Genomic DNA, 26662 nt, shown 5'->3' with positions numbered 1-26662 from the left:
AAATTAAAAAGTAAGTTCCTAGCCCAGCTGGCGTGGCTCAACCGTTGAGCACTGACCTATGATCCAGGTGATCTCGGGCTGGATCCCCAGCAGGGGCGTGCAGGAGGCAGCCAATCAATGACTCTTTCATCATTGATGTTTCTACCTCTCTCCCTCTCCCTTCCTCTCTCTGAAATCAACAAAGATATATTTAAAAAAAAAAAAGTAATCTCCTTGAGAAAGACAGCAAAATTAACAAACTTTTAGATAGACTTACTAAGAAGAGAAGATTCAAACAGCTAAACTCAGGAATGAACAAGGGAACATTATTACCGACCTTACAAAAATAAAGTTTTAAAAATGCAAAAGAATACTATGCACAATTTTATGTTAACAAATTAAGTAACCTCGGTGAAATGGACAAATTTCTACAATGATACCAAGTACAGAAACTGACTCAAGAAGAAACAGAAAGTCTGAATACACCTATAAGTACAGATATTGAAGTAATCAAAACTTCCCATACATGCACAAAACCCAGGCATTACTGAAGGATTCTACCAAATGTGAAAACAAAAATTAACACCAATTTGTAAATACACATATCTGCCTCTCCCACTGCTCCTAAGAAATGAAACTTTATTTTGTTAAAGTCTGTATCTACGCTTAGCACAGATAGAAGGGACCATATAAAAGTTTATAAACTAACAAATCTAATTATGTAATTAATCCTTTACACACATATTCTCTCTTTTTTTCTCTCATCTATTTACCCATCTTTTAAAAGCACTTCTCTAAACATTACTTCTGTAGACTGAGAAGAGCCTTCTATGAAAGACAGGGAAGGTGTGAGGATCCAAAAGTGACAGGGAGTTGTGCCGACTTCCATGTCTTAGGCCATGCAGCTATTTAGTAACAGAACTGTACAAGAATTCAGACTGCTTCTGGTTTCTAATAATGTTTACTGTTTTCACTGCTATTTTATGATGCCATATTACAGATGAAAAAGGAACTCAAGACCTTACAGCCAGACAGAAACAGAATCTGAGTAGACTCCAGGTCTGCCCACTACGTAGTACAGGTTTGTTTTTCTCCCTGAATCACATTGACGGTGATCAGGCACCATTTATGTTCAGAATCTTGTGTTGAAGTCCATGGAGGACCTGTCACTCCATACAACATGTATGACCCATTAAAAAATGGCTCATTCTGTTGGTGAAGGGAAATTATCACCTAGTCTGAATTGTCTTTTTCAGTGGAAGCCTGGACTCACAGTTCCCTAGCATGTATTAAAAGTAAACTCTGGGATGGCTCAGTAAGAGTCAAGATGACATGGTAGACAAAGTAATAAGGAACAAAAAAACAGGAACAAGATTGGGTACCGCAGTATTGTTCACCTATTCCACCTTTTTTGTGATGTCTTTTCTCCAAACACAAATGTAATCTCTAATTCACTTTCCCTAGAAACTGGCCCTTTTTTGGTCAGTAATCCCAAGAGTTCATAATAATTGACTTTAAGAAAATAAAATATTTGCTAATACTCTCTTAAATGTTAAAAAAATACTGGCATTTCGTACATGATAAGTGGAATATAGCTTATTCTTATCTTCAAATGAAATATAGTATAGTGCAAGGACATCAATTAAAGATATAATAAAACAGAAATTACTTCACTTTTTTTTCTTTTTTTTAATATCTTTATTGATTTCAGAAAGAGGAAAGGAGAGAGAGAGAGAGAGAGAGAGAGAAACATCAATGATGAGAGAGTCACTGATCGAGCCCACAACCCTGGCATGTGCCCTGACAGGGAATCAAATCCCGATAGCCTGAATCCCAGGTCGATGCTTAACTGCTGAGCCCCGCCCAGCGGGGCGAAATTACTCCACTTTTAAGAAAAAGAGATGTTATGATTCTTAAGGGTGAATTAATCAGAAAAAAATCCAAGGTTTTTAGACGCTTATAGTTATTACACATTTGATTGTGATAAAATCTGACATACCCCTAGATCCAATTGTTTCACCACTGCTGTCTGTATTGATCACCCCTGAGTCTCCAGAACGGTTAAGTGTCTGCTTCTGACAGGAAAAAGCTTAAAAATAATAAATTAGAAAAAGGGCTTAGTCATTAGGTAAATAATTATTACACCTTTTAATAATATAAGCATGGCATATTACACATTTAAATTACCACATCATTACTGAAATGAATTTAATTTCTTTGATGAAGGAAATAAGTGCAATATTAAAATAGAGAAGTACAGAGATAGAAAAAACATTTAAAATATCCAGCTAGTCCTTTAAGTAAAAAGATAATTGTTCAATATTTGAAAATATATTGATTCATTACCTGATGAATTTTTCAGTAAAGTACCAGGGTGGCTCTCTATTCCTAAAATTGTAGGACCTAAAAATAAGCAGACAGATAAGAGGAGAAAAAGTCATAGTATCATAAACCCTGAGTAATATTCACAGAGGAATAAAAATAAAAATAATTAGGCCTAAAGAGAAGGTCAATTCTAAACTGCTGACAATTAATAATGCTCTCCTTGTGTATGCATTTGAAATGGGTATTAGGCCCCACACAGCCAATACTCAACAATGCAAAGCAACAGTGAAGGCAGCCAACAGTCTCACCTCTAAAAAGGCCTTTCAAATGTATCAGGCTTGTCTAAAAAGTTATTCAACAAGACAACATACTGAAATAAGTTTATAAGAGTGAGAGTATATCATACCATATTGATTATTTTTGCCACAACAAAGAATGATTCCCCTGTAGTCCAATTTCTTGACAAGCATAAGACCAATTCCATTTCACGATGGTCACCACACTTACTGTTAATCAGAAATTCCAGAATGCTCTCCGATGCGGTGCTAACAGACAACTCCAGGCAATGTGCAAAACTGGACAATGCCTTGCTGCGGACAGTCGGTGCCTTGTCTAAACAGCGATCAAACATAATGTCCTGCACCAAGAACTTATGCTTTAAGAACTTCTGATCCTCCAAGGAGAGTGTGTTATCTGCCTCTCTTTCTGGCAGTTCCAACAAAGCCAAGGCAACATCAAGAGTAAAAACCCTGTGTGGGATCTGGTAGAGCAAAATCATAAGAATCTCCATCACACAGGAATAAAAGCCAAAGGATCCCTTATGTATTCAGATCTGGCTGTCATTAGAAGGTTGCAGAACCAGGACCAAGATTTATGTAGATATATCTCTTACCTTGGAACTTCGTGAATATCTATAAAGCCAGGCAATAAATGTAGCATATTCCCCACAAGGAAGTTTGCTGAGCAGCTGTACCAGGGACTGAGCTGCATAGGTCCGATACTCTGATTTATCTACCACCTGAAACACAAACATTGAGAAGCTGTCCACCCGGGCAACTGAAACATGTTGAAATCCAAGTGGAAAGTTAGCAAATGTAACTATAACTAGTTCAGTGATCTTTAAGTGTTATAGAAATGACTAACAAGTTTTAGGTTTCAGACCCCTTTGAAAACTAGCCTATGAGAAATCTATAGGCCCTCTCCTCAGAAATACAAATTTAACACACAATTGCAGGGAGTTTATGAACCCCAAGAGTCCACAGAGTTTAAGTTAAGAATCATTTGTCTGAACAGTTATAAAAACTTAGGAGATAATCATAGAAATTTGAACATTAACTGGATATTTGCTGGCATTAAAGTATTACTGTGTATTTTGTGATTATGTTCTTAAAGAGTTCTTATCCTTTAGAGATACATACATTTATATATACAAGAATATGATAGAATTTGTTCAAAAGAAAATCCAGTGTGCATGTGTTCAGGAGTAATATCTTTTTGGGGTATAAGTGACACAAATTTGTTGATGGGTGCTTATCACCCTATGCTCTTTATTTCTTTATATATTTGAAAACTTCCAAAATGAAAAGGTTTTTTATTGCCAAAAGAACACTGTCTAGGGGAACAGCTAGTGAATATATTAAATAGAACTATGTTTAGTAACAACACAGACTCATTCCTAAGAACAAAAACACACAGAAAAACACAAATATTTAACCTTATACATATTATATATTTTAAAAATTATTCTTTTCTGGTACCTTGGCACAGATGTGCTGGAGTAAGATACGAAGAACTGGGAATACACTTTCCTTTAGTTCATCCACAAGTGAGCTATTAAAAAAAAAAATCCTCTGTTTACAATACACCTATAATTACAATAAAATAGTCATTTTCCTTGACTCTTCTAAAACCCACTAACCCTATGTTTTAGAAATCCTGCACAGTAAGAAGAACCTGTCCCCACATTTGAAGCATTGCTTCAGGGAATAAAGTGAAAGTGACAAAGCAGAAACCAATTCCAATTCTCAGGCATGGTTTTAGAGAACTGCTGCCAAGTAGACAGTGACAGTCAGGGAAGAGCAAATGTGCAGCCTTCATAGGACTCTTTGCACTACTTAGTAAATTTCATATTAAGATTCTAAAATAGATCATTTGGGAGTAAATAAACTAAGATACAGTACCACCTCATGGTAGCTCAGTGAAATGCAACTACTTCAATGCACTTGTAATAGTTATCTCTCCAAACTTTAACCCAAGAAGAAATTACTATAATGCCCAGATTTGATCCATTTTTAGTGTTAAGTTTATTTGTACCATTATATGGATACTACTGCATCATGAACTCTGATGGAAAAACCAACGTGAGGGTTTCCACTTAAAACACTTTAGTTATTTAATGACAGTCTATACCTGGATTCCACCATCCTCAAATCTTCAACTACATTATATATATACCATGTATATACATAATGACCACTTTTTTCTAGCACCAAATACTCAATATAGGGGGGATGGGGAAGCCAATGACAGCAAATAGGTCTTTCCCAATAATGCTAAAATATGGAAATTTTTAGGTGAAGCTAAGCGGCTCATGAGGGAAAAATTAGTCTGTTGATTATTGCTAAAGAAATAAAAATCAACTAACTTCTTTCCTCAAGAAAGTATTTTCTGCAGGGGGAAGGGCATAGAAAAGTGAAAAGAACAAGGGAAAAGTCAGGGAAGAGAACAGGGTAGAAACTTGGAGAAGAGAGAATTAGAAAAAGAGCAGGAGGCAGCAGGCTTGCTGGAGTGGTCAACAATGAGGCAGACGATGGCAGAACAGAGGAGAAGCCACTGTCATCACTCAGAGGCTGACCTTAGAGCTGCCTTGGTGCTGGCCCGTGAACTACAAAAATTCCTTATCCCTTCAACAAGGCCCCCACGTGGAGCTTACCAACAGTGACCCAGAAGAGCTACAAAGTGCTTTATTTTGACCCCCAAACAGGTCAGGAATTTGACCACAAACAGGTCAGAAATTTGTTCATTTCCATAGGTGTCAGAAATCTTGGTTCGTACAGGGCCCAGAAGAAAAAGGGAAAGTGACAAAGAGAGTAACACTCCAAGCTTCACCTGATAAACTGGACTGCCTGGTTTCTGCTGTTGATGACTGATGAAGTAATAGCAACGGGGGCATGATGGGATCCTTCGCCCACTTCTAACATTAATATTACATTTAGCATTTGATGGAAAATATAACTGATAACCTAGAAGAGAGAAGAAAATTCAATTTAAGGCCTAAGAGAGAATCCTCGAAGACCACAGTAAACAATTTGCAGAGTCTGAAGATTAGTCAGGTTGACATAGTTTTGGGCTGAACACTAGGAATGTGTTTCTTGGGTAATTACCAGGTATTCAATAAATGTACAATGTAAACAGTGTGAAAACACTAATTGTAGATGATGATAGGAATATCATGTAGTTTCTCTCCAAACCCTATCTTACTGCAGCCCAGAAAGTAAGGCAAAAAGAATTAGTTGTCACTTACAGATGGCAAAGAATAAGATAATCCCTTATAGCGAAAGGGGAAAGGAGTAATATTTCACACTTGTATTTTACCTGAAGCTTACAAAGCATCTTCCAATATGTCATCTCATAAAATTTACTCGGACCATTCATTCATTCATCCAGTAAATAAAACATTTACTAAAAACCAAACGTGTGCCAGGTACTGCATTAAGGACATTTATATAGATTACTAGATTTTATTACATTTAATCTTGAATCTCACAACTCCACGAGGTAAGCAAGGCATTTCCACTTTACACATAATAATATTGTTTCCAGTTTATACATAATAAAACAGACTCCAAAGGCAAGCTGTCCAAAGTCAAGTAATTAAAGGCCTGGCTAACACCAAAGTTGTCTAACATCACGTTAGTAATTCTATTACTTAAAAAACACAACATCTTTAGAGACACAGTGGACCTAAAAGGATACATTTTTCCATCCACTCTATTTTTTTAAATGTTGAAAAGGGCATGGAAATTAAAAGCATTACCGTGAAATCTATCAGATCCATATTTCAATCACACAGAAATAACAACAATATAATAAATAATAAAATATGGAATGTTTTTTAAACAACAGGCATTGTGTTCAGCATTTGACAGGCATTCTTTCATTGAATCCTCCTGACAAATCTGTGAGGAAAGTAAGCCTTTTATTCCATTTTTGTCCAGATGAGAAAACAGGCTTTCACAGGGTTGAGTAACTTACACAAGGACACACAGAGAGCAAATGGTAGAACCAGAATCTGAACACAAATGCATATCACCCCAGCTACCCCAAGCCTCTTTAAACATCATGTTACTGCCCTTGGAAATTAAGTGTATCACAGCCACCAAAAGCCATGTGACCTTGGTCTATCACAGTTTACAAAATCTTATTTGATTAGTGACATCTAAGTTTGGCAACACCACGATGCTCAAATAACCTAACTCAACTGTTTAGAGTAGTAAAACTCTTAGGGCAACTCGGGGGGCAAAATCCATATGTGAATGCTAACAGAAATGATAACCAGTAATACTTCTGTAGAATTACCAACTGAAATAATACAAATACTAATGAAATTACTGAAGCACACATAAATTGCCAAGGGAAACAAGAAATTCTGTCTATTCTTCTCTTTAGAACAATTTGGTGACTATTTCTAGAAAAGTAACGTTCTGTTTGGCAGCTCATCTGTCCTTCCTACCTAATTCACACTGGAGCCATTTTTACGTATGACACCAAATGACAATTTGGTTGGCCAACAAGTATTTGGATATAAGTTTTGTTATGAAGAGTAGGCAACAAGTAGAAATGGTTATACTTCTTATTATACAAATGATATATAATAAGGTCATGGAAATAACCTGGTAGGTTAAAATGCCATTGCATCAAATGCTTCGGATGTTTTTCTACTACATGATTTGCATGCTTCAATTTAACCAATAACTAACTTAGATCCCTGTCTCCTTTACCTTGTCTCCTCCATGAATTGGGGAGCATAGCAAATACAATCCATGATAGGCCAGTTCTGGTATGCACTTTGCTTGGTTAAGGTTTCTAAAGAAAAGAGAGCAAAGATTAGTTAATGGATATGATTTTACTTAGAATATTGCCTTATTTAGTAAGCCATATATAAATGAATAAATTCTACCCATGTGCCACTTAAGAGTAAAAATGGCATTTATACTTCAGCTGGAGCAAAATTTATTATACTAGATTTAAATTTTAAAATTGTGAGATTTAATGGCTCACCTGGCATGTGTAACATGAAATTCATGAAGAACTGGCTCGAAACTTGTTAATGCCACAAAGACCTAGAAAACAGATAACAAGAAACAGCCTGGTTTTTCTTACCATTAAGTATTAGCTCTCATCTGTGCCTTTTGAGATTAACCAAGTTTCTTGGAATTTTCACTTACCTCTATACAATTCTGTACACACTGTGGCTTTTCTTTCAGGGAAAACTTGGACAAAAGCCTTAAAAAGTTACTTAAAAGATGAAAGATGGCTTTTCGTATTTGACAAAGGTCCCAGGGAGAAAAGCAAATGTCCTCCTCATCTTCTTGTTCTTCTATAATTTCATCCATCTAGATTATGAAGAAACATATCAGTGACTATAAAATAATGCCTAACACTCTGTCCCATCGTTTTTAATGTACTCAAATCAAATCCAGTGAAACACCAAGGGGGTTGCTGAGTTGACCAGGTCCCTTGACTGCTCTAGGTCACAATGGTAAATCATTGGATTAGATGACTGCTATATTTTCTAGCTCTATACTTTTGTGTTAATGAGAATTCTTATGTGTCTTAGAAGTTTTCACATCAGTGAACATTTACCATCCTACCTAGTCATATAAGAATTTGGAATTAATGCTGTTCTCTTACACTCTTATGGATCTGATCCCTCAGGATACTTCAACCACCCTCTCTAATGATAATGTGGCAAATATACCTGTTAGCAAGTTGTCAAGCACACCTGGGTACAAGGCTGGGGAGAGATTATGGGGAGGTTGGAAAGTTGGCAGGGAAGAAACATACTCTCGGTAGTATATGAAGCCCAAGAGGTGACTTAGTCCTATGGGAGAGGTGATGGTACTTTAGGACCTTTTGATTATAATCATTAGGCCTGACACCATATTTTAATATAAAGTTAATTCTTAAATCAAAATTATGTGTTGGTAAAGATATGTTTTATAATTCTTCTTACTTCTTACCTCAATATCCTCTTTCCTGGGTGGCTTTCCTCTCTTTCTGTGCCCTCTTGGATTAGCCTGAGAGCTCTTAGGCTGTTCTTTCTTTCTTTTCCGACTCAAGTTAGATTCCTGAGGCCAGCTCTTCTTTAGAATTTGTATACATTTGTCAAACATCACCGGGTGGAATATTTGATTGGCTACACTGCCTATTCATAAAGAATAAAAAGTAAGCAAATTAGATTTAATTGTCTTGAAATATGTCAGTAACAACAGATAAAAATTTCAAAAGCAAAAATGGGGTTTTCATTAACTTTGAATAACAATGACCCTTTCACAAAAAAGTACTATTCAACTTTAGCCATAGGTTAGCAATAGTGCTGATCAGAAATAAATAACAAATTTCTGCATTTGGCCATGAGGGAGTAAAACTGGTTTTATACTTGTCCTCTTACTGTGAACTATAAAATTGGACCAAAAAATTTTAAAATAATCATTTTAAGACATGGAGCAAGAGGCAGCATAGGAATAAAATCCCTGAGATAAGGGAAACAAATGATGCAAAACCTAAAATTGCCCCAGTTTTTGTATTTTGAGGTAATTTCTAGACAGCAGCAGAAAAATGGTGAACCCAAGCACATTACTATGGTCTTACTAAGTTGAGACTACAGAAATCAAGTCAGAAAGGCAGAAGTATCTGGAATTTATGGAGCGGAATAATGAAGAAGAGGAAAAGAGCTCCAGAAATCTGCATAGGGCTGATTATAAGCCATGCATGGGGTAAAACTCCAAAAAGGTGAGCAAAGAACAATTTCTAAGGAGTCAGAAGATGAATAATTTTCAGAACTCACACAGAGTTGAGACATATTTGAGCCTGGCCAGCAGAGTAGAGAGGCCTTGTTAACCACCTGGAGCACTCAGTCCAGACCTCAGAAAGAAATACACCTGAAAATATGGCTAAATTAGCTCTAGAGTAAAAACCATTTTAAATCTGCACTAAAACAAGTTGCAAATGGATCAAGTTAATCCACCAATAACTGATATTAAAACATACTTAAACACTATTTAAATGAAAACAAAATCAAGACACTCAATGGCTTAACATTCAAATATCCAGCATCAAATTAAAAAGTACTGGGCATGCTACGAAGCAGGAAAATGTGCCCCATCACGAGAATCAGTCACCAGAAACAGTCTAAGAAACAACAGAGATAACAGAACTGGCAGACAAGAACCTTAGGGCACATATTATAAATAAGCTCAAGAATTAAAAGTAAAACAGTACCAAACAAAAAGGGAAATGCATTTTTTTATTTTATTTTTTTAAGAATCAAATGGAACTTCTTGATCTGAAAACGAAAAATTCACTGGATGGGCCTAAGAGTGGATTAGAAACTGCAGGAAAAAAAGGTCAATGAAGTTGAAAAAAGCACAGAAACAAAAAAAATTAATAGAATCAGTGACTTGTGGGGAAATACCAAGGAGTCTAACATGAGTAAGTCAAATCCCAGAAAAAAGGGAGGGAAAATATTTGAAGAAATAATAACTGAAAATTTTCCGAATTTGTTATAACTATAAATCCACAGACCCCAAAAGCTCAGTGAGCCGAACCATGATAAACACAAAGGAAATCACACCAAAGCATAATCTAAATAAATTGTTGAAACAAAGCAGTGGAGAAAATCTTCAAAGTATTCAGAACAAATAAAAGGACACAAAGCAGAAGAACAATAAGAATCATGCAGAATTCTCAGTAGAAACGGATATAAACCACAAGACAATAAAATAACACTTTTAAAAGAATCTGTCGCCTGGCCGGGCGTGGCTCAGTGGTTAAGCATCGACCTAGGATCCAGGCGATCGGGGTTCGATTACCGATCAGGGCACATGCCCAGGTTGAGGGCTCAATCAATGACTCTATCATCATTGATGTTTCTATCTCTCTCTCTCCCCCTCTCCTTTCCTCTCTCTGAAACCAATAAAGGTATATAATAAATAAATAAATAAATAAAATAAATAAATAAATAAATAAATAAATAAATAAATAAAAGAATGTCAACTTAGAATTCTGTATTTAGCAAAAACATTCTTGAAGGTGTTAATAAAGACATCTTTATACAATCAAAATCCAAGACAACTGATGGCCAGCAGAACTGTACCGTAAAAATGTCAAAGAAAGTTCTTTGGGCTGAAGGAAAATTATGAGAGATGAAATCTTTCAAATATAAAAAATATTTTTTGTTTTTCAAGTTCTTTAAAAGATAATAGAGACAAATGTTGACAATGAACTGTAAGGTTTATAACATGTAGGAATATAACGGATAGCTACCATAGTACAAAGAAGAGGAAGGAGAAAGTATACTATTTTAAGGTTCTTACATTATCTACAAACTGTAGAATATTACCTGAAGATACATTGTTAAAAGTGCTTATTGTACACTCAAAGCAAGCACTTAAAATACACACACACGCACACACACACACACACAAGCATGTGCAAAGAAGTGCAGTTAATAAGCCAAAAGAAGAGATAACATGGGATACTAAAAAATGCTCAATCCAGAAATAGGCACAAAGAGGGAAAAATGGAACAAAAAAAGATGGCACAAGCAGAAAATAAAGAGCAAGATGACAAAAACCCAACCATATTGATAATTACATTCAGTGTAATTATCTGAACTGTCTAAATATTCTAATAAAAAGACACAGTGGATGATTGTCACAGTGGACAAAAAGCATGACTCAGAGATAGGCAGTCTAAAACATACTCTTTACATATAAACACAGATAAATAAAAAATAAAAGCATGGGAAAGGATGTCCAACTGATACTGTTGTAATTAGCTATTAGTTATTAATAACAGGAAGAAGCAAAAGGCCAAACATTCACCAGGAAGCTAGTGAACCACTGGTACATTCCCTGCAAATCATTGGGGGAAAAGGCCCAACAAAGGGGAGATGGACGTATGCGCAGTGAGTTGGAGTGACATAGGGAACGTGCTCGCTGCCAGTCAAACCTGGGAACAGAGAACACTGACTACAGGCAGTGAAGCCAATGCAAGCCCGCAAAAATTTGGGGATACTTAATCCCCCAGACAAAGGAATTCAATCTCTTGGCTCCTAGTTCTCTTGATCCTCTAGCTTTGTTCCTGCCATGTTCCCTCCATAGTTATGTGGCCCTGAAGACTGCACACATAGTAGACTGATGGATTATAAGTGGGAACACAAACTAAGCCAGTCTGTTGCTGGATTGGACTGTGCCCCAACATGGAATGAAAACACTGGGCCATTAATCCTAGCTCTATTAAAGACACAGTTGGACTTCTTCCTTGGTGGGACAGAGGGAAATGGGACCTTCTCCCTTGCGAGTCTCAGAAAATTCCTTTTCTTGTGACATCACAAGAAGTCCACTTTCACCAGCAACTGGTAGGGACAAGGAGAGCTCCCCACTGATAATACAACCAAGGACAAATTATATGATAACTGGAATGGTTATCTTAATATCAGACAAAGTAGACTTCAGGGCAAGGAATAAAACCAGACAGAGGGACGTGACATAATACCAAAAGGTCAATTCATCAGAAAGACATGCAATTATAAATGTTTGTATCTTGCAGGCTTCCAAAATACCTTAAGTTAAAACTGACAGAAAAAAAAGGAAAAATGGATAAACTGACAATTATACTTGGAGATTTCAATACTTCTCTCTAATAGAACAAATAAACAGAATATCAGGGAGGATATAAGATTTGAACAACCCCAGCAACCAACTTGACATAACTGACATTTACAGAATACTAGATCCACCAAAGGCAGAATATACCTTCTGTTCAAGTGCAAATGGAAGATTTACCAAGTCAGACCCTATGCTGAGCCATTAAAACAAAACAAAACAAAACAAACATGCAAGAAAATCTCAGTGATTATTTTAAAGTCTGTGCTCTGACTTCAACATAATTAAAATAGAAACCAATTACAATAAGATTTCAGGAAAGCTCTCAACTATTTCAAAATTAAATACATTACTAAATAACTTAGGTGTAAGAAGAAAACATAAGATTAGAAAATTGCTTTGGCCAGAATGATAATGAAAATAAATTATCAAAACTTGTGTGATGCAGATAAAGCAGAACATAGAGGAAAATGTATAACATTACTTATATTAGAAACAAAGAAAAGTATGTGAGAACAAAGATCTATGCATCTACCTTAAGAAGTTAGAACACGAACAAATTAAACCCAAAGTAAGAAGGAATGCAATAAAGATAAAAATAATTGACGTAAAAAATGGAAAGCCCTGGCTAGGTGGCTCAGTTGGTTGGAGCATCATCCCCATACACTAAGAAGTTTTGGGTTCGATTCCCAGTCAGGGCTCATACAGGAGGCAAAAGATAGATGTTTCTCTTTCACACTGATGCGTGTGCTTTTCTCTCTCTCCCTTCCTTCCTCTCTCAAATCAACAGACATATCCTTGGGTTAGGATTGAAAAATGGACAAATAGGGTATGATCAATATAAAAAGCGGGTTCTTTGAAATGATCGATAAAATTGAGAAACCTCTATCTAAACTGATGAAAAAGAAAAAAAGAAATAGAAATTACCAAAATCAGGCATGAAAGAGGACATATCACTACAGATTCCACAAACAAATTCCAAAGAACCTCCAAGCCCAGATGGCTTCACTAGTGAAATCTACTGAGGAGGCTAAAAAAAGAAATTAATACTTTTCCTTCCACTTTCTTAATTTCTTCTAGATAGGCTAATAATCAAATTAACAGAAACAAATTAACAGGAACAAAATCAAAATTTAATATATATGCATAGGGAATTCACATATGCATGAAAATTCCAAAGGCAGTGAGGCAACATTGGGTGTATATGACATTTTGGACAAAGGAGAAAAGGGGGAAACAAGGTGTTAGATTTCAGAAGTGAGAATGGGCAATTTACAGGTAAGCTGAGGAAAAGCAGGAACACAAGGCAGGCAAATTCTTGCTAGGCAAATCAGAAACAATAGGGTATCTAGCTAACAGGTCCCTGCATGAAGCCCTCCTGTTTACCATGCTTTAATTCAAACTAGGCTAAGAGGAACATTTTAAGATTTCCTTCCTAAAGCAGGTTTTTCTATTTAAAAAATCTCTTGGGCATGAAAGGGGGAAGGGTCAAAGGTTCTTTCTGAGTCTTATTGCTTATTAATCAGCTTAAAATCGATATCCTAAAAAGTAGCTTCAGGATGGCAAAAGTTTGGTCTCCTTCACCAACAAAAATTTAAGGAAGAAAGACAATCGATTCTTCACAAACGTCCAAAATATAAAAGAGACAAAAACACTACACAAAACTCATTCTATGAAACTAGTATTGCCCTGAAACCCAAATCAGATAAAGACATCTCAAAAGTAAACAAAATTTCTTATGAGTAAAGGTGCAAAAATCTTCAATAAAATATTAGCAAACTGAACCTGGCAACATATCAAAAAGATTACACATTATAACCAAGGTCATGCAAAATTGGTGTAACATATAAAAATCAATCAATGCAATACATTATGAGAATAAAGTACGAAAACCACATGATCAGCTCATAGATGCAGAAAAGCAAATGACAAAATCTAATACCCTCTCATAATAAAACACTCAGGAAACTAGAAATAATAACCTGATAAAGGCCATCCTCAAAACACCCACAGTGAACATCATACTTCAGAACAAAAGCCTGAAAGCTTTCCTCCTGAGATCAGGGACAAGACAAGATGCCTACCTTCCTGCTCCTATTCAACATTGTACCAGAATTCCTAACCAGGGCAATTAGGCAAGAAGAAGAAATAAAAGGCAGTCACATTGGAAAAGAAGTAAAATTACGTCTCTTTATAAATGACATGATCTTATATATAGGAAATACTACTAGAACCAAATAATGAGTTCAGCAAAGTTGTAGGCTATAAGATCAATAATCAAATACTAATTGTTCAACTATAAAATAATCTGAAAATGAAATTAAGAAAACGATTTCATCTACAATGACATCAAAAAATGAAATACTTAAGATTAAATTTAACCAAGGAAGTGTGAACTGTACACTGAAAACTGCAAAATATCATTGAAACTAATTAAAGATCTAAATAAATCGAAAGACATCTGTGTTCATGGATTGGAAGACTTAACATTGTTAAAATGTCAATACTCCCCAAATTGATGTACAGATTTCATGCAATTCCTATTAAAATCCCAGCTTTCCCCCCCAGAAATTTATATGTGAATCCTAAAAGCCATATGGCAAAACAAGGGAGCCAGAATAACCAGAACTGTCTTGAAAAAGAAGACCATACTGCGATGAAATATTAAGTAACACAGTATCCCAATCACAATCCAGAAACACTTAAAAGCAGATGGTAATTGAAGGAGAAGTACAAGTTCCAGGAAAGATGCAAGTGGCCTGACAATAACAGCCACCTCTTCACTTCTGGCATGAATCTCAACCTAAATCAGAAGGAATGGCCTCCAAGCAAGGGAAGAGCAGAGTACAACTGGGTTTCTAAAAACTGCCAATTTTCCAAGAGTGCCCAGTTACAACTGAGATACTGTTTAGCAGCTAAGTTCTTTAGGAACTGATTTCAAAAGTCATTATGGAAACATTAACACCACAAATTAATGCTGAAGTCTTTATGTATCCTTTTACCAACTCTCAAATCATAGAGAATAAATCCTTAACATTTATTACAAATGCATTTATGTAAACAATGACAAGCAGCAAAGCTGATCAATCTGTGATTTTTTTTTTTAAATGACCTTTGGATTCCCCAGCTACATCCCCCTCTATGTTCAGCCCTCTTTTGGTTTGAGTTATGATAGGGAGAAAGAACTCATTCACACTCACAGGAGGAAGAGCTATCTAAGTGCTCTGACAACAAAGGAAGTGGAACAGTGCTCATAAATAGGTTCCTTTCCCTTGCTTTCCTCATCAAGCATTATTAGCTAGACTTCTCATGCTTTCTTGATTAAAATGGTTCAAACCTGTTTTTCCATACCACATAGGAGAGACATAACACAAACATGCTCCACAGCAGTTTTTCTCAGTCTGGACAGAAATCCAGGGAAATATCAGAATTTTATATTAGGTGGGGATGGTTGAGAGTGGAGCTTGGAAACATTCCTCCTCCAGCCTTGTCCTTATCAAATTATTTCTATTAGGTTATCAACACAACATAATATCAGAACACAAGCACATTTAAAGAAAAATGGGAAAGATATTTCTGGAAAACTTGCAAATGTAATTCATAGACTTACTCTCATTTAAAGTCAGAGAAACTCTATGAGATGGGTTTCCACTGCTCCATTTTATAAGTTAGGAAACAAAGTCTAAGAACGCAAAACAGCCCTGGCCACTGTGGCTCAGTTGGTTGGAGCATCATACTTTACACCAAAAAGTGGCTGGTTCAATTCCCAGTCAGGGCACATGCCCAGATTGCAGGTTCAATCCCTGGTTAGGGTACCTATGGGAGACAACCAAATGATGTTTCTTTCACATTAATGCTTCTCTTTCTCTCTCTCTCCCTTCCTCTCTGTCTCAAATCAATAAAAACATATCCTCAGGTGATGATTAAAAAAAGAAATTAAAGAAAAAAAAAAGGGGGGGCTCAAAACAATGTAGAGAAAATTTAAATGACAAAAGAAATGTCCTATCATGTCAAGTTACATACCTGGTACTTCTAGTAGCAGAAAATAAAGACCAGCAGCATGAAGGCCATATTCTCGATATTGCGCACTGACATTTTTCTTATGGACTGTCTGAACAAAGTGATAGAATAAAGCCACCAGCGCTCGGTGAGAAATATTGTTCTCAATGAAGAAGGTCCAAATGATCTGGGGGGAGGAGTAAATCACAAAAGCCAGCAATTACAGAAATGTAGAAACCTCTTATTATTTTATTTTAATAACTACTTAGTGCATTTTAAAAGAGGGGAATAGACCTAATTATAAACATTTGCCATCTTCAAAAAAATTAAAACAAAAAATTTAAAATGCATTATTCAAAATTACAAAGATAAATATAGGAGATTTAAATAATTAAACTTAAAAAATTTTTGCTAAGTTTGAAGTATATATATTTCTAAACTTATAGCTAAAAACTACACTAAGACTTTTCAAACATCCTATATTAGTGATTATTCAGACAAGCTACCCCTTCATCTATGTTAAATGTACCCAAATTCATCAATCACTCTAATTCCTAGCTGAGGAAATCAGATAAATTTATTTAAATTTAAATGTTCTGTGGGCAATGGCAGCTAGAAAAGAAACATCTGAAAGTTCCTCCCTCATTTTATTTCAGAATTAGCCTATGTGAGAAAGGAAATAAACCTTAGAATATAAACCACAGAGGGGTTTCAAGATGATAGTGGATCCTCCCTGAAACAAACTGGAAATAAAATCAATTGAGGAACATTCATCCTGAATTACCAACTGAAGAAGAGACTTTTAACAAGGAAGAACAGAAACCAACTTGAAACTGGTAGGACTGGCAGGGTCAGGAGAGAGGCTGGCCTAGCTCCCCCAGGAGGCAAGCAGAGGTTGAGGAGGGATATCTCCACTGTGTGGTGGGGTGGGGATTTAGGGGTGGGGTTGGGGTTCTCCACACAAGGGACATTCATAGAGGATCCAGGTCAAGAGCTCACTGGATCCCACAGGACACTTACTACATAAGACCACCCCATGACCGAGAGGCACGGCAGTTCTAATACATAGAAACAACACAAAGACAGTAAAATGGAGAGACAACCATCAAATGAAAGAAAAGGAAGAAGCTCCAGAAAAAGAGTTAAATGAAATGGAGGCAAGCAATTTATCAGATATAGAGTACAAAGTAATTGTTATAAGGAAGCATGAGGAACTTAGTGAGAATTATAAGAAACTTAGTGGGATCTACAACAGCATGAAAAAGTAGTACAAACCATGAACAAGAACCAGTCAGAAATGAGGAATACCATATCTGACATTAATACACAGGAAGGTCCTAGCCAGTTTGGCTCAGTGGTTAGAGTGTTGGCCTGTGGACTGAAGGGTCCTGGGTTCAATTCCCACCAAGGGCATGTACCTCGCTTGCAGGCTCAATCCCTGGCCCCAGTCAGGGCACATGTGGCAGGCTACCAATCAATGTGTCTCTCTCACTTTGATGTTTCTCTTTCTCTTTTTCTCTCTCTCTCCGCCCCCTTCCACTCTGAAAAGCAATGGAAAAAATATCCTCTGGTGAGGACTTAAAAAAAAAAGGAATACACAGGAAGGAATTAAAAGTAGATTGAATGAGGCAGAGGACTGAATCAATGATTTGGAAGACAAAGTAGAAAAAAACACCCAAATAAAGCAGCAAAAAGAAAAAAGAATTAAAAAGCAAAAGGAACTTTGGGACAACATGAAAAGTATCAACATCCGCATCATAGGGATACCAGAAGAAGAACAAAGTGAGGAAGAAATAGCGAACCTGTTTGAAGAAATAATCACAGAAAACTTCCCAAACCTGGTGAAGAAAAAAGTCACACAAGTTCAGGGAGCACAGAAAGTCCCAATAAAGATGAACCCAAAAAGTCCCACACCAAGACACATAATTAAAATGTAAACGTTAAAGGCAAAGACAGAATCTTAAAGGCAGCAGGAGAAAGACAGAAAGGTAGTTATAAGGGAGTTCCTATCAGACTGTCAGAATATTTCTCAACAGACACACTTCAGGCCAGAGGGGGTTGGCCTGAGTATTCAAAGTAATGAAAAGCAAGGACCTGAGCCCAAGATTACTCTATCCAGCAAGGCTTTCATTTACAATTGAAGTTGAAATAAAGAGCTTCCCAGACAAAAAAAGGTTAAAGGAGTACATTACTACCAAACCAACACTGCAAGAAGTGTTAAAGGGACTGCTTTAAGAAGAAATAGAGAGAGGAACATAGGTATAAAGACAAAAATGGCAATAAGTAAGTACCTATCAATAATAACCTTAAATGTAAATGGACTAAATGCTCCAATCAAAAGACATAGGGTAGCTGAATGGATAAGAAACCATAACCCATATATGTGCTGTCTACAAGAGACCCACCTCAGGTCAAAAGATTCACACAAACTGAAAGTGAAGGAATGGAAAAAATATTCCAAACAAATGGAAAAGAACAAAAAGCTGGGGTAGAGGAACTCATATCTGACAAAACAGACTTCAAAACAAAGATCATAAAAGAGACAACAAAGATCACTACATAACACTAAAGGGATCGAGAAACAGAACTCTTGTAAACATATATGCACACAACAAAGGAGCAACTAAATACAGAAAAAAATTCTTGGTTGACCTTAAGGAAAAAATCAACAGCAATGCAGTCACAGTAGGGGACTTTAACACTCCACTGACATTACTGGATAGATCTTCCAGACAAAAAAATCAGCCTGGCTGGTGTTGCTCAGTGGTTGAGCATGGATCCATGAACCAGGAGGTCACTGGTTCAATTCCCAGTCAGGGTACATTCCCAGGTTGCTGGCTTGATCCCCAGTAGGGGGCATGCAGGAGGCAGCCAACCGATGTTTCTCTCTCATCAATGTTTCTAACTCTCTCTCTCTCCCCTTTTCTCTCTAAAATCAATAAAAACATTTTTAAAAAAAAAAAAATCAACAAGGAAAACAATGACCTTAAACAACACACTAGATCAGTTAGACTTAATTGATATTTACAAAACATTTCACCCCAAAGCTGCAGAAAGTACATTCTTCTCAAGTGCACATGGAACATTCTCAAAGATAGACCACATGTTAGGGCACAAAATAAGTCTTAACAAATTCAATAGGATTGAAATCATATCAAGCTTCTGCTTGGACCACAATGGCATGAAACTAGAAATAACTACAATAAAAAAACCTCAAAAACATTTAACCATATGGAGGCAAAGGACTGCCAATGAGATCAAGGAAGAAATCAAACAAAAATTATGTCCTAAAATCTATGGGACACAGTGAAAGCAGTTCCGAAAGGGAAGTTCATAGCATTACAGACATATCTAAAGAAACAAGAAAAAGCTCAAATAAACAATCTAACCCTACAACTAAAAGAATTAGAAAGAGAATAAGAAAAGCCCAGATTAAGTAGAAGGAAAGAAAGAATACAGATCAGAGCAGAAATGAATGATATAGAGACCAAAAAAAAACCCAATACAAATGATCAGTGAAACCAAGAGCAGGTTCTTTGAAAAGATAAACAAAATTGATGAACCATTAGCCAAACTCATCAAGAAACAAAGAGAGAGGACCCACATAAATAAAATCAGAAATGAAAGACACGAAGTAACAACTGACATCACAGAAATAGAAAGGATTGTAAGAAAATACTATGAACAACTATATGCCAACAAATTGGACAATCTGGGTAAAATGTACAAATTCCTGAAAACATACAATCTTCCAAAACTTAACCAGTAAGAATCAGAAATCCTGAATAGGCCGATAACAACTGATGAAATTGAGGCAGTAATTAAAAAAACTCCCATCAAACAAAAGGCTAGGTAGGATCAGATGGCTTTACAGGTGAGTTTTACCAAACATTTGAAGAAGAACTAATACCTATCCTCCTCAAACTATTCCAAAACATTCAAGAGGAAGGAAGACTTCCAAGCCCTTTTACAAGGCTATCCTAATTCAAAAACTAGAGAAAGACACTACAGAGAGAAAATTACAGGCAATGCCCCTGATGAACAGAGATGCTAAAATCCTCAATGAAATATTACAAACCGATCCAGCAATACATTAAAAAGATCATACACCATGACCAAGTGGGATTTATTCCGGGATGCAAAGTTGGTACAATATTTGCAATTCGATAAACATGACATATCACAGAAACAGAATGAAGGAAAAATTCACATGATTATACCAATAAATGCAGGAAAAGCACTTGACAAAAATCCAGCGCCCATTTATGGTAAAAACTCTCAGCAAACTGGTACCTAGTCCTTTAGTTTTCTGAAAATCAGTCAATGAGCTAAATACTAATAAACACACTAGGTAAAACTCAGTATTTAAAGGAACTCTTTATTCCAATTGTGTTTAACTAACTACTTCTCAGTTTAATAATATCAGATTTTCTTAAAGTTAAGGCATACTGAAATTGTTATTACATTTTCCTTGGCTTTCGTTTTCTTTTGGTTTAACCCGGTTTTCTTCCTTGTTTTGGTCTATATTCTTTTCCTCTAATTTGCTGTTATAAAAAGTCATGAAGCCATGGCTGGGTAGCTCCATGGTTAGAGCATGGTCCCACTATGCCAAGGTTGACGGTTTCCATTCCCAATCAGGGCACATACAAGAATCCACCAATGACTGCATAAATAAGCAGAACAACAAACCAATGTGTGTGACTCTCTTTCCAAAAATCAATCAATAAACATAAAAAAATTAAAAAAAATTTTAAGTCATGACTTGAAAAAAACCAGATTAATACCTTGAACCTTCTGGAGGAAAGCTATTAGGATAGTCTAATAAATGATCCACATTCTTTATGCTACTCATACTTTTCATGAACTGTTCACTAAAAAGGCTAAGCTTTAGATGATAATAATCACTTGAATATTCTACTTTTAACACCTAACAGTGGCTAGCTTGATTTTTCCTTTCCTTTTTTTTTTTTTTTTTTTTTTTTTTTACCTCTGTAGATCCACGTTCTTCAGTAGCAAAGCAGAAAAGACTTTCATGGAGTTTTGTGAATGCATCCAATCCAGACTCTATAATTTCTGCTTCTATGTTGGGATCCAAAGGTTCAGTCTCTGTGAAGTCCAGTTCCCAAACTGTGTCTACCCATTCTGGTAGGAAAATGCAATTAAGTAAACAAGTGTACTACAGCAAGTAAAAAAACAGTAATTTTTAGACTCTAAGCAGATTCAAGAAGAGAAAAGTTTATTAGTCACAACTCACATTAAATTATATAATACAGGTGAAGCATAATCAAAGGAAAGCAGAAATAGTCACGAAAATCAATTTTTTAAAATTATAACTGACATCTGGTTATTAGGTTGGTTATCTTCTAAATATATCAAGGAGAAAAACACTTTTTACATAAAACAGTTTGGGGGGAATGAAAACTTCAGAACATTAATGACCAAGCTTTCCCACACATTCAATCTGGAGGAGAAAGAGGTTGATCAAAGATTGGCCCAGATGTCACTTGGTGAAAATCTTATAACTAAGTTAATAAGCCCAATAAAATACTTCATTGGGTCCTTGGAGAATAATTAGTATGTTAAAAAAAAAGACACACTTTTCCCAAGAAGTTTAAACCAGAGGAGGCAAGCCAGATCCACAATCAGAGATATACTCAGTGATTTCAAAATACACTGATGGAAAGAATGTATGTTACGAGAATATACATTCTCTTAATGATATTAATGCTGTAATATTTATGATATTGTGATATTAATGCAGCATTCTAGCTGAATCCTTGCTAATCTCTCCTGACTCTAAACCTTCTCATGTTTCTAACGAATATTTTCCTCAACATTTTATTGGTATACCCTAAAATCTAAATTTAGGACCAGATGGAAATGTGTGGACATCTCAAAGTTATTAACCAGATGCTCCTTCACTCTACCTTCTCGGATCTCTGTAGGGGAGCTATCTTAACATTTTAAGCCTCAGGCTCCTCCAGGCAGCACAAGGAGGACATCTCTTCACCCCAGGGGTAAAGCCTGCAGCTGAAAGCATCCCACCCACACCCACCCTCACCTCCACAGCTGTGAAGAGTGGGCAGCCCCTGGGGGTGTTGGAAGAGATGCAAGAAGGCAGTGGCTCAGAATAGGCCACCCCCTTTCAGGCACCCAGAGGTCAAGGTTCTATTCTACAGTCTCCAGAATTTCCAGACTCCATTCAACCCTTCAGGTCCTGGTCTGGGCAGCGGGCTGAATGACTCAGCCTTATGGTAAAGGAAAAGGAGAGTTAGAAATTCAGACTGAGTCAGGTGGAGGATGGGAAGATCCAGACACGCACTCTTCTCCCAGGGAGCCTGGGCTGGCCCCCTAGGTTCTACAGAGTAGAACACTGAGGATATCTGAAATGACTCTGCCTCCTTCCCAGGCTCCATCCTCACTCTCCCACCTCAAAGACAGGAGCACCTGGAAAAGTCAAACAGGAGAAGGGAGCAAAGGGAACCATTACTGCAGGCCCCACCCTTGGCATCTGAGTGGAGCAAGAGGTGGGCTTTGCCTTTCTAACTTAAACTTTCTCTGATGATGCTGGGATAGAGAAGCCTTAAGCCCTATGCCTTCTAATGCACATGGCTGTGTCCCTGTGTTTGAGCAGAGTTCCTATTTCCTGCTCTGTTTGGAGGGGTGAGGACTTTACCTCAGTATTTGAGAGGGGCACTGCCTCCCTGTGTTGAATGGAAAGGGCCTAATAGCTTTCCTGTATTTTTGGGGGTTTTTTTGGTTTGGTTTTGTTTTTTAAATATATCTTTATTGATTTCAGAGAAAGGAAAGAAGAGGGAGAGAGAGAGATAGAAACATTAATGATGAGTCACTGATTGAGCCTGCAACCCAGGCATGTGCCCTGATCAGGAATCGAACCCCGATCTCCTGGATCCTAGGTGGATGCTCAACAGCTGAGCCACGCCCATCCAGGCTCCTGTATTTTTGGAACATCTTTCCCAGCCTCTTTTGTGCTCCGGTGATTAACTTAATAAACATGGTTGAGTAAAACAACAACAAAAACAGGTGTTCCTTCAAATTAATGTTCTTTAAATATATGTTCACCACTAATTTAGAAAACTTGAGCAGGGCATGAAAAATATCTAGAGATGGTAGGCCTCAATCTTTCTTTCATGGTTCTGAGTATTATACTGTATTCAAATAAAAACCCTGCAGTGAACTAGATCCATCTTCCTTGGATACAATTTGCCTATCTTTTGCACTTCAACTTGACCCTGGAGGAGGGAGTCCCACTCTACCTCGAGGAGCTTTCCAGAGCACTCCTTCCAAAGATATAAAGTACACTGCCTGAAAGAAGACCTAAAAAATATAATTGTGCCTCTCTCTTTCCAGTAATGTTTCAATGCCAATTACAGACTGCACCCAAGGCATCTCACTCTGTATTCTGGCTTTGCTTACTACTGTCTGTTTGTAACATCAAATTTAATTTGGAAGGCAGTAACAGCCTGATTTCTAGTCTTCCTCCTAACGTCATCTGTATGACTTTAGCCATATCACTTCTAACATTTCTGAGACTTACTAACTCATCTATAAGATGTAGGCAATCATAAATACCTATCAATTTCACGAGAGTGTTCTATTTGAAAGACTTACTTGGAAATAGGGGGTGGGTTAGGATGAAGGGGACTGGCAGAGAAGAGAGGAAAACGGACAAGAAATAGACACTTGTGTTTCACTCTTTATGACAATACTTAGTACCATGATCCTAAAACTTGTGGAATAAAAGCTTAAAGATGAGAAATTCTATACACCAACTTCATTATTTCTGTGAACCAGAAAAGACTGCCAAGAGTTGAGCAGCAGACCACGTCACTATCACGTGTTCAGTGGGAGCACAGTCTGAGGACCAAAGACTTACCAAATACCACATTTAATATCTTGTGGGAACAAAATAAATCCTAATGAAATCAATGTTTAAGACAAGACAGAAAAAATCTTGCAAATGCAGCAGCTTGGCTGTTGAGGGATAATACTAAGATAGGGAACTGTTCCTTAGATCCATCCTGAGGATGTATGGGAGTTCCTGCTGCAGAAGAAAACGCCATCAACTCTGAGACAGGAGGTACTCAAACAGCCTTAAAAGGTAAGCTATTGTACCTGCTGTGGCCACAAAGCAAGTGCATAAGTGGCTCCTTTCTCCTATAAACTCAATTCTCTAGTTGCTCCAGATACTCATTTCCACCCCATTGTGACACTCTTCACCCCCTTCTTTCAACCCTCTTTGATTAATTTTACCTGTATTTGCAAGAATAACAAGGGAAAGAAGCAGCCTGTGAAATGATATTTTGCAAGTCCATAAAATCCTATGAACAGATTGAACTGCATGTTATTTCAAGTAGGAAAAACCAACAGGTGGTTCTCAATTCAAGAAAGTAAAAAAAAAGGACTCCAATTAATGATGTAGGTCTTGGGTTTCATAAGGACAGGATAAAGGATGACACAGCTTAGAAGAAATCTTTCCATGCAATTGACTGTTTAGCATGCTTTTTAGTAACTATTCATTCACTCTCTTTCCTAGTCATTCTCCTGACAACTAGTCATCTTCTAAAACTGTTCTTGTATCTTTCCTGCTTCTTTTTCCCTCATGCATCCTCCCATTTATTTTATACACATATTTTAAATGTGTATTATAAATGCACACCAGTATTTCTGATCTTATTTCTGGATCATAAGTACCAAGTCCCAATTAAAAAAGATCTGGTGATAGGAAATCAATAAATTCAATAAATAGCTATTACTATTTTTACAATGGATGAATGTTAAGACAGTCACAGACATGTAAAAACACTAGAAAGAATAACAGTAAATAACACTGGGGCGGGGGGGAGGTGGGGAGGATGACAAAGGTGGGAAGGATGATTCTTCTTTATTTGGACCTAAACATGGGAGTTTACCAGGAAAAGAGAAGCAGAGAAGTGCCCCCCGGGCAGAGAGAACTGCCTGACAACGGGAAGGAAAGTATAACCTGATTGGAAATGAACACAATAGCTTCAGTGCAGAGATTCAATGTGAAGGGCGAGAGTTATCATGGGCGTTTTTCAGCGGCACCAGGTCCTAATCTTCGCAAAGCCCCGCGAGGTGGGTGTTCGATCCCCATCTGACAGACAGGGAGCCCAGGCTCAGCAAGGTAAACAACCTGCCGGCAGGTGCGAGGCGGCGGAGCCAGGGGCCCAACCCCGGTTACCGCCGGCTCCAAAGATGATGCTCTTGGAAAAGACCGCAGTGCACAGCGAAGGCTCTCAGACGGCAGGCCACCGACTTGGTCATTTATTAAGGAAATAAAGGGGGGAAACACGAAAGGTTTAAAGACCTGACAGGTCACATTTTGTGTTTTCAAAAGTGGTCCTAGCGTGCAGATTTGCAGACTAAGAAGGGGAAGGCCGAGAAAACAGATGCAAAAGAACTAAAAGATACCGGGCAACATAAGCTCTTTTTCTAACGTAACTCTATTTAACTCTATTCGCAACCCGGCTCGCACCGCCCGGGAGTGCAGACCCGGAGGGCCCAGACCGCGCTGGGCCAGACGCCCCGCCTCCACCGCACCCAGGCCTAGGCTGAGAGCACCGCAGGCGCAGAGCACCGCAGCCCGGCCTCCCCGCGGCCCGGGCCTCGCTTCCTCACCTGGGCTGAGATCCAGCGGGCACCAGGGCTGCAGGCCGCTCCCGAGGCCCGGCAGCGCCACCATGACTGCCAGCAGCCCGCTCGCCGGCGCTGCGGTCAACTTTCAAAGCTCGCTCCCGCGCGCGCTCGGAGTCGTTCCCGCGGGCCAGTCACAACACGCGGAGCTTCCCACCGACCAATCACCGCGCCCAGCAGGGTGCCTCACATGAACCAATCAGCTCGGTCTTCTACCGCACGCGCAAAGGAAGAGGCGGGCCAAGGGCTGCGGACTCAGCCAAGGTTCCAGGGCGAGGTTTTTTTTTTTTGTTTTCCCTTTGAAATAGGGGTTAAGGGATAAGTAAAATTCGAATAGCGCTTTCCCCGCCTCGTTTTTCTTAAATGGAGGGCACCTTGAATAGAATTTGAGACATGATACTTCCTGCAATAATTGTCACCTTTGCCCCCGTCAAGAGACACTTCGCGTGTCAAAGGGCTTCTACCCCGCCGACAGCAATGGAACGCTGTACCTGCCCAGAGGTGGACGTAGACTAACGTTTATGGGACTAAAACAATAGAGGGAAAGCAGGAACACAAAGCATTGCGAAGGGGCGTCTGCAGTTCTCTTAACTTCACGGGATGTGTGGGCCCGAATGCTGGCAGGAGGCCGCAGCTACCATGTCAACTACCGGAAGACGCGCGGCCTTCCCCGGTGCACATGCGCAGTGAGCGCACCTCCCGGCTGCTCAGCGCAAAAGCTGCTGAGCAGAGGCGTGCGCCTGCGCGCGGCAGATCCGGGGCCTCCGGGCTGCAGGCCGCCGCCCCCGCCCCCG

General features: G+C 38.0%; 1 protein-coding gene across 3 annotated transcripts in view; it reads right to left on the bottom strand.

Moving 5' to 3' along the window:
• Window positions 1-25954, bottom strand: part of NCAPD3 (non-SMC condensin II complex subunit D3) — a 60726-nt gene extending 34772 nt beyond the window's left edge. For all 3 annotated transcript variants that reach the window (XM_016217389.2, XM_016217390.2, XM_087828593.1), the window contains exons 1-13: window positions 25854-25954; window positions 21181-21335; window positions 16218-16380; window positions 8547-8731; window positions 7752-7919; window positions 7585-7646; window positions 7305-7389; window positions 5413-5546; window positions 4062-4134; window positions 3197-3322; window positions 2812-3064; window positions 2326-2382; window positions 1979-2068 (exon numbers count right to left, since the gene is read on the bottom strand). In XM_016217389.2, coding sequence (XP_016072875.2) covers window positions 1979-2068; window positions 2326-2382; window positions 2812-3064; window positions 3197-3322; window positions 4062-4134; window positions 5413-5546; window positions 7305-7389; window positions 7585-7646; window positions 7752-7919; window positions 8547-8731; window positions 16218-16380; window positions 21181-21335; window positions 25854-25917 — 1615 coding nt within the window. In that variant the 5' untranslated portion in view covers window positions 25918-25954. The remainder of the gene's footprint in view (window positions 1-1978; window positions 2069-2325; window positions 2383-2811; window positions 3065-3196; window positions 3323-4061; window positions 4135-5412; window positions 5547-7304; window positions 7390-7584; window positions 7647-7751; window positions 7920-8546; window positions 8732-16217; window positions 16381-21180; window positions 21336-25853) is intronic.
• Window positions 25955-26662: the final 708 nt, after the last annotated feature.

The sequence above is a fragment of the Miniopterus natalensis genome, chromosome 20 (genome assembly GCF_054644295.1).
Source record: "Miniopterus natalensis isolate mMinNat1 chromosome 20, mMinNat1.hap1, whole genome shotgun sequence".
NCBI classification, from domain to species: Eukaryota; Metazoa; Chordata; class Mammalia; order Chiroptera; family Miniopteridae; genus Miniopterus; species Miniopterus natalensis.
Note: the sequence above shows the minus strand (reverse complement) of the source record. Positions and strands in the feature narration are given on the sequence as shown.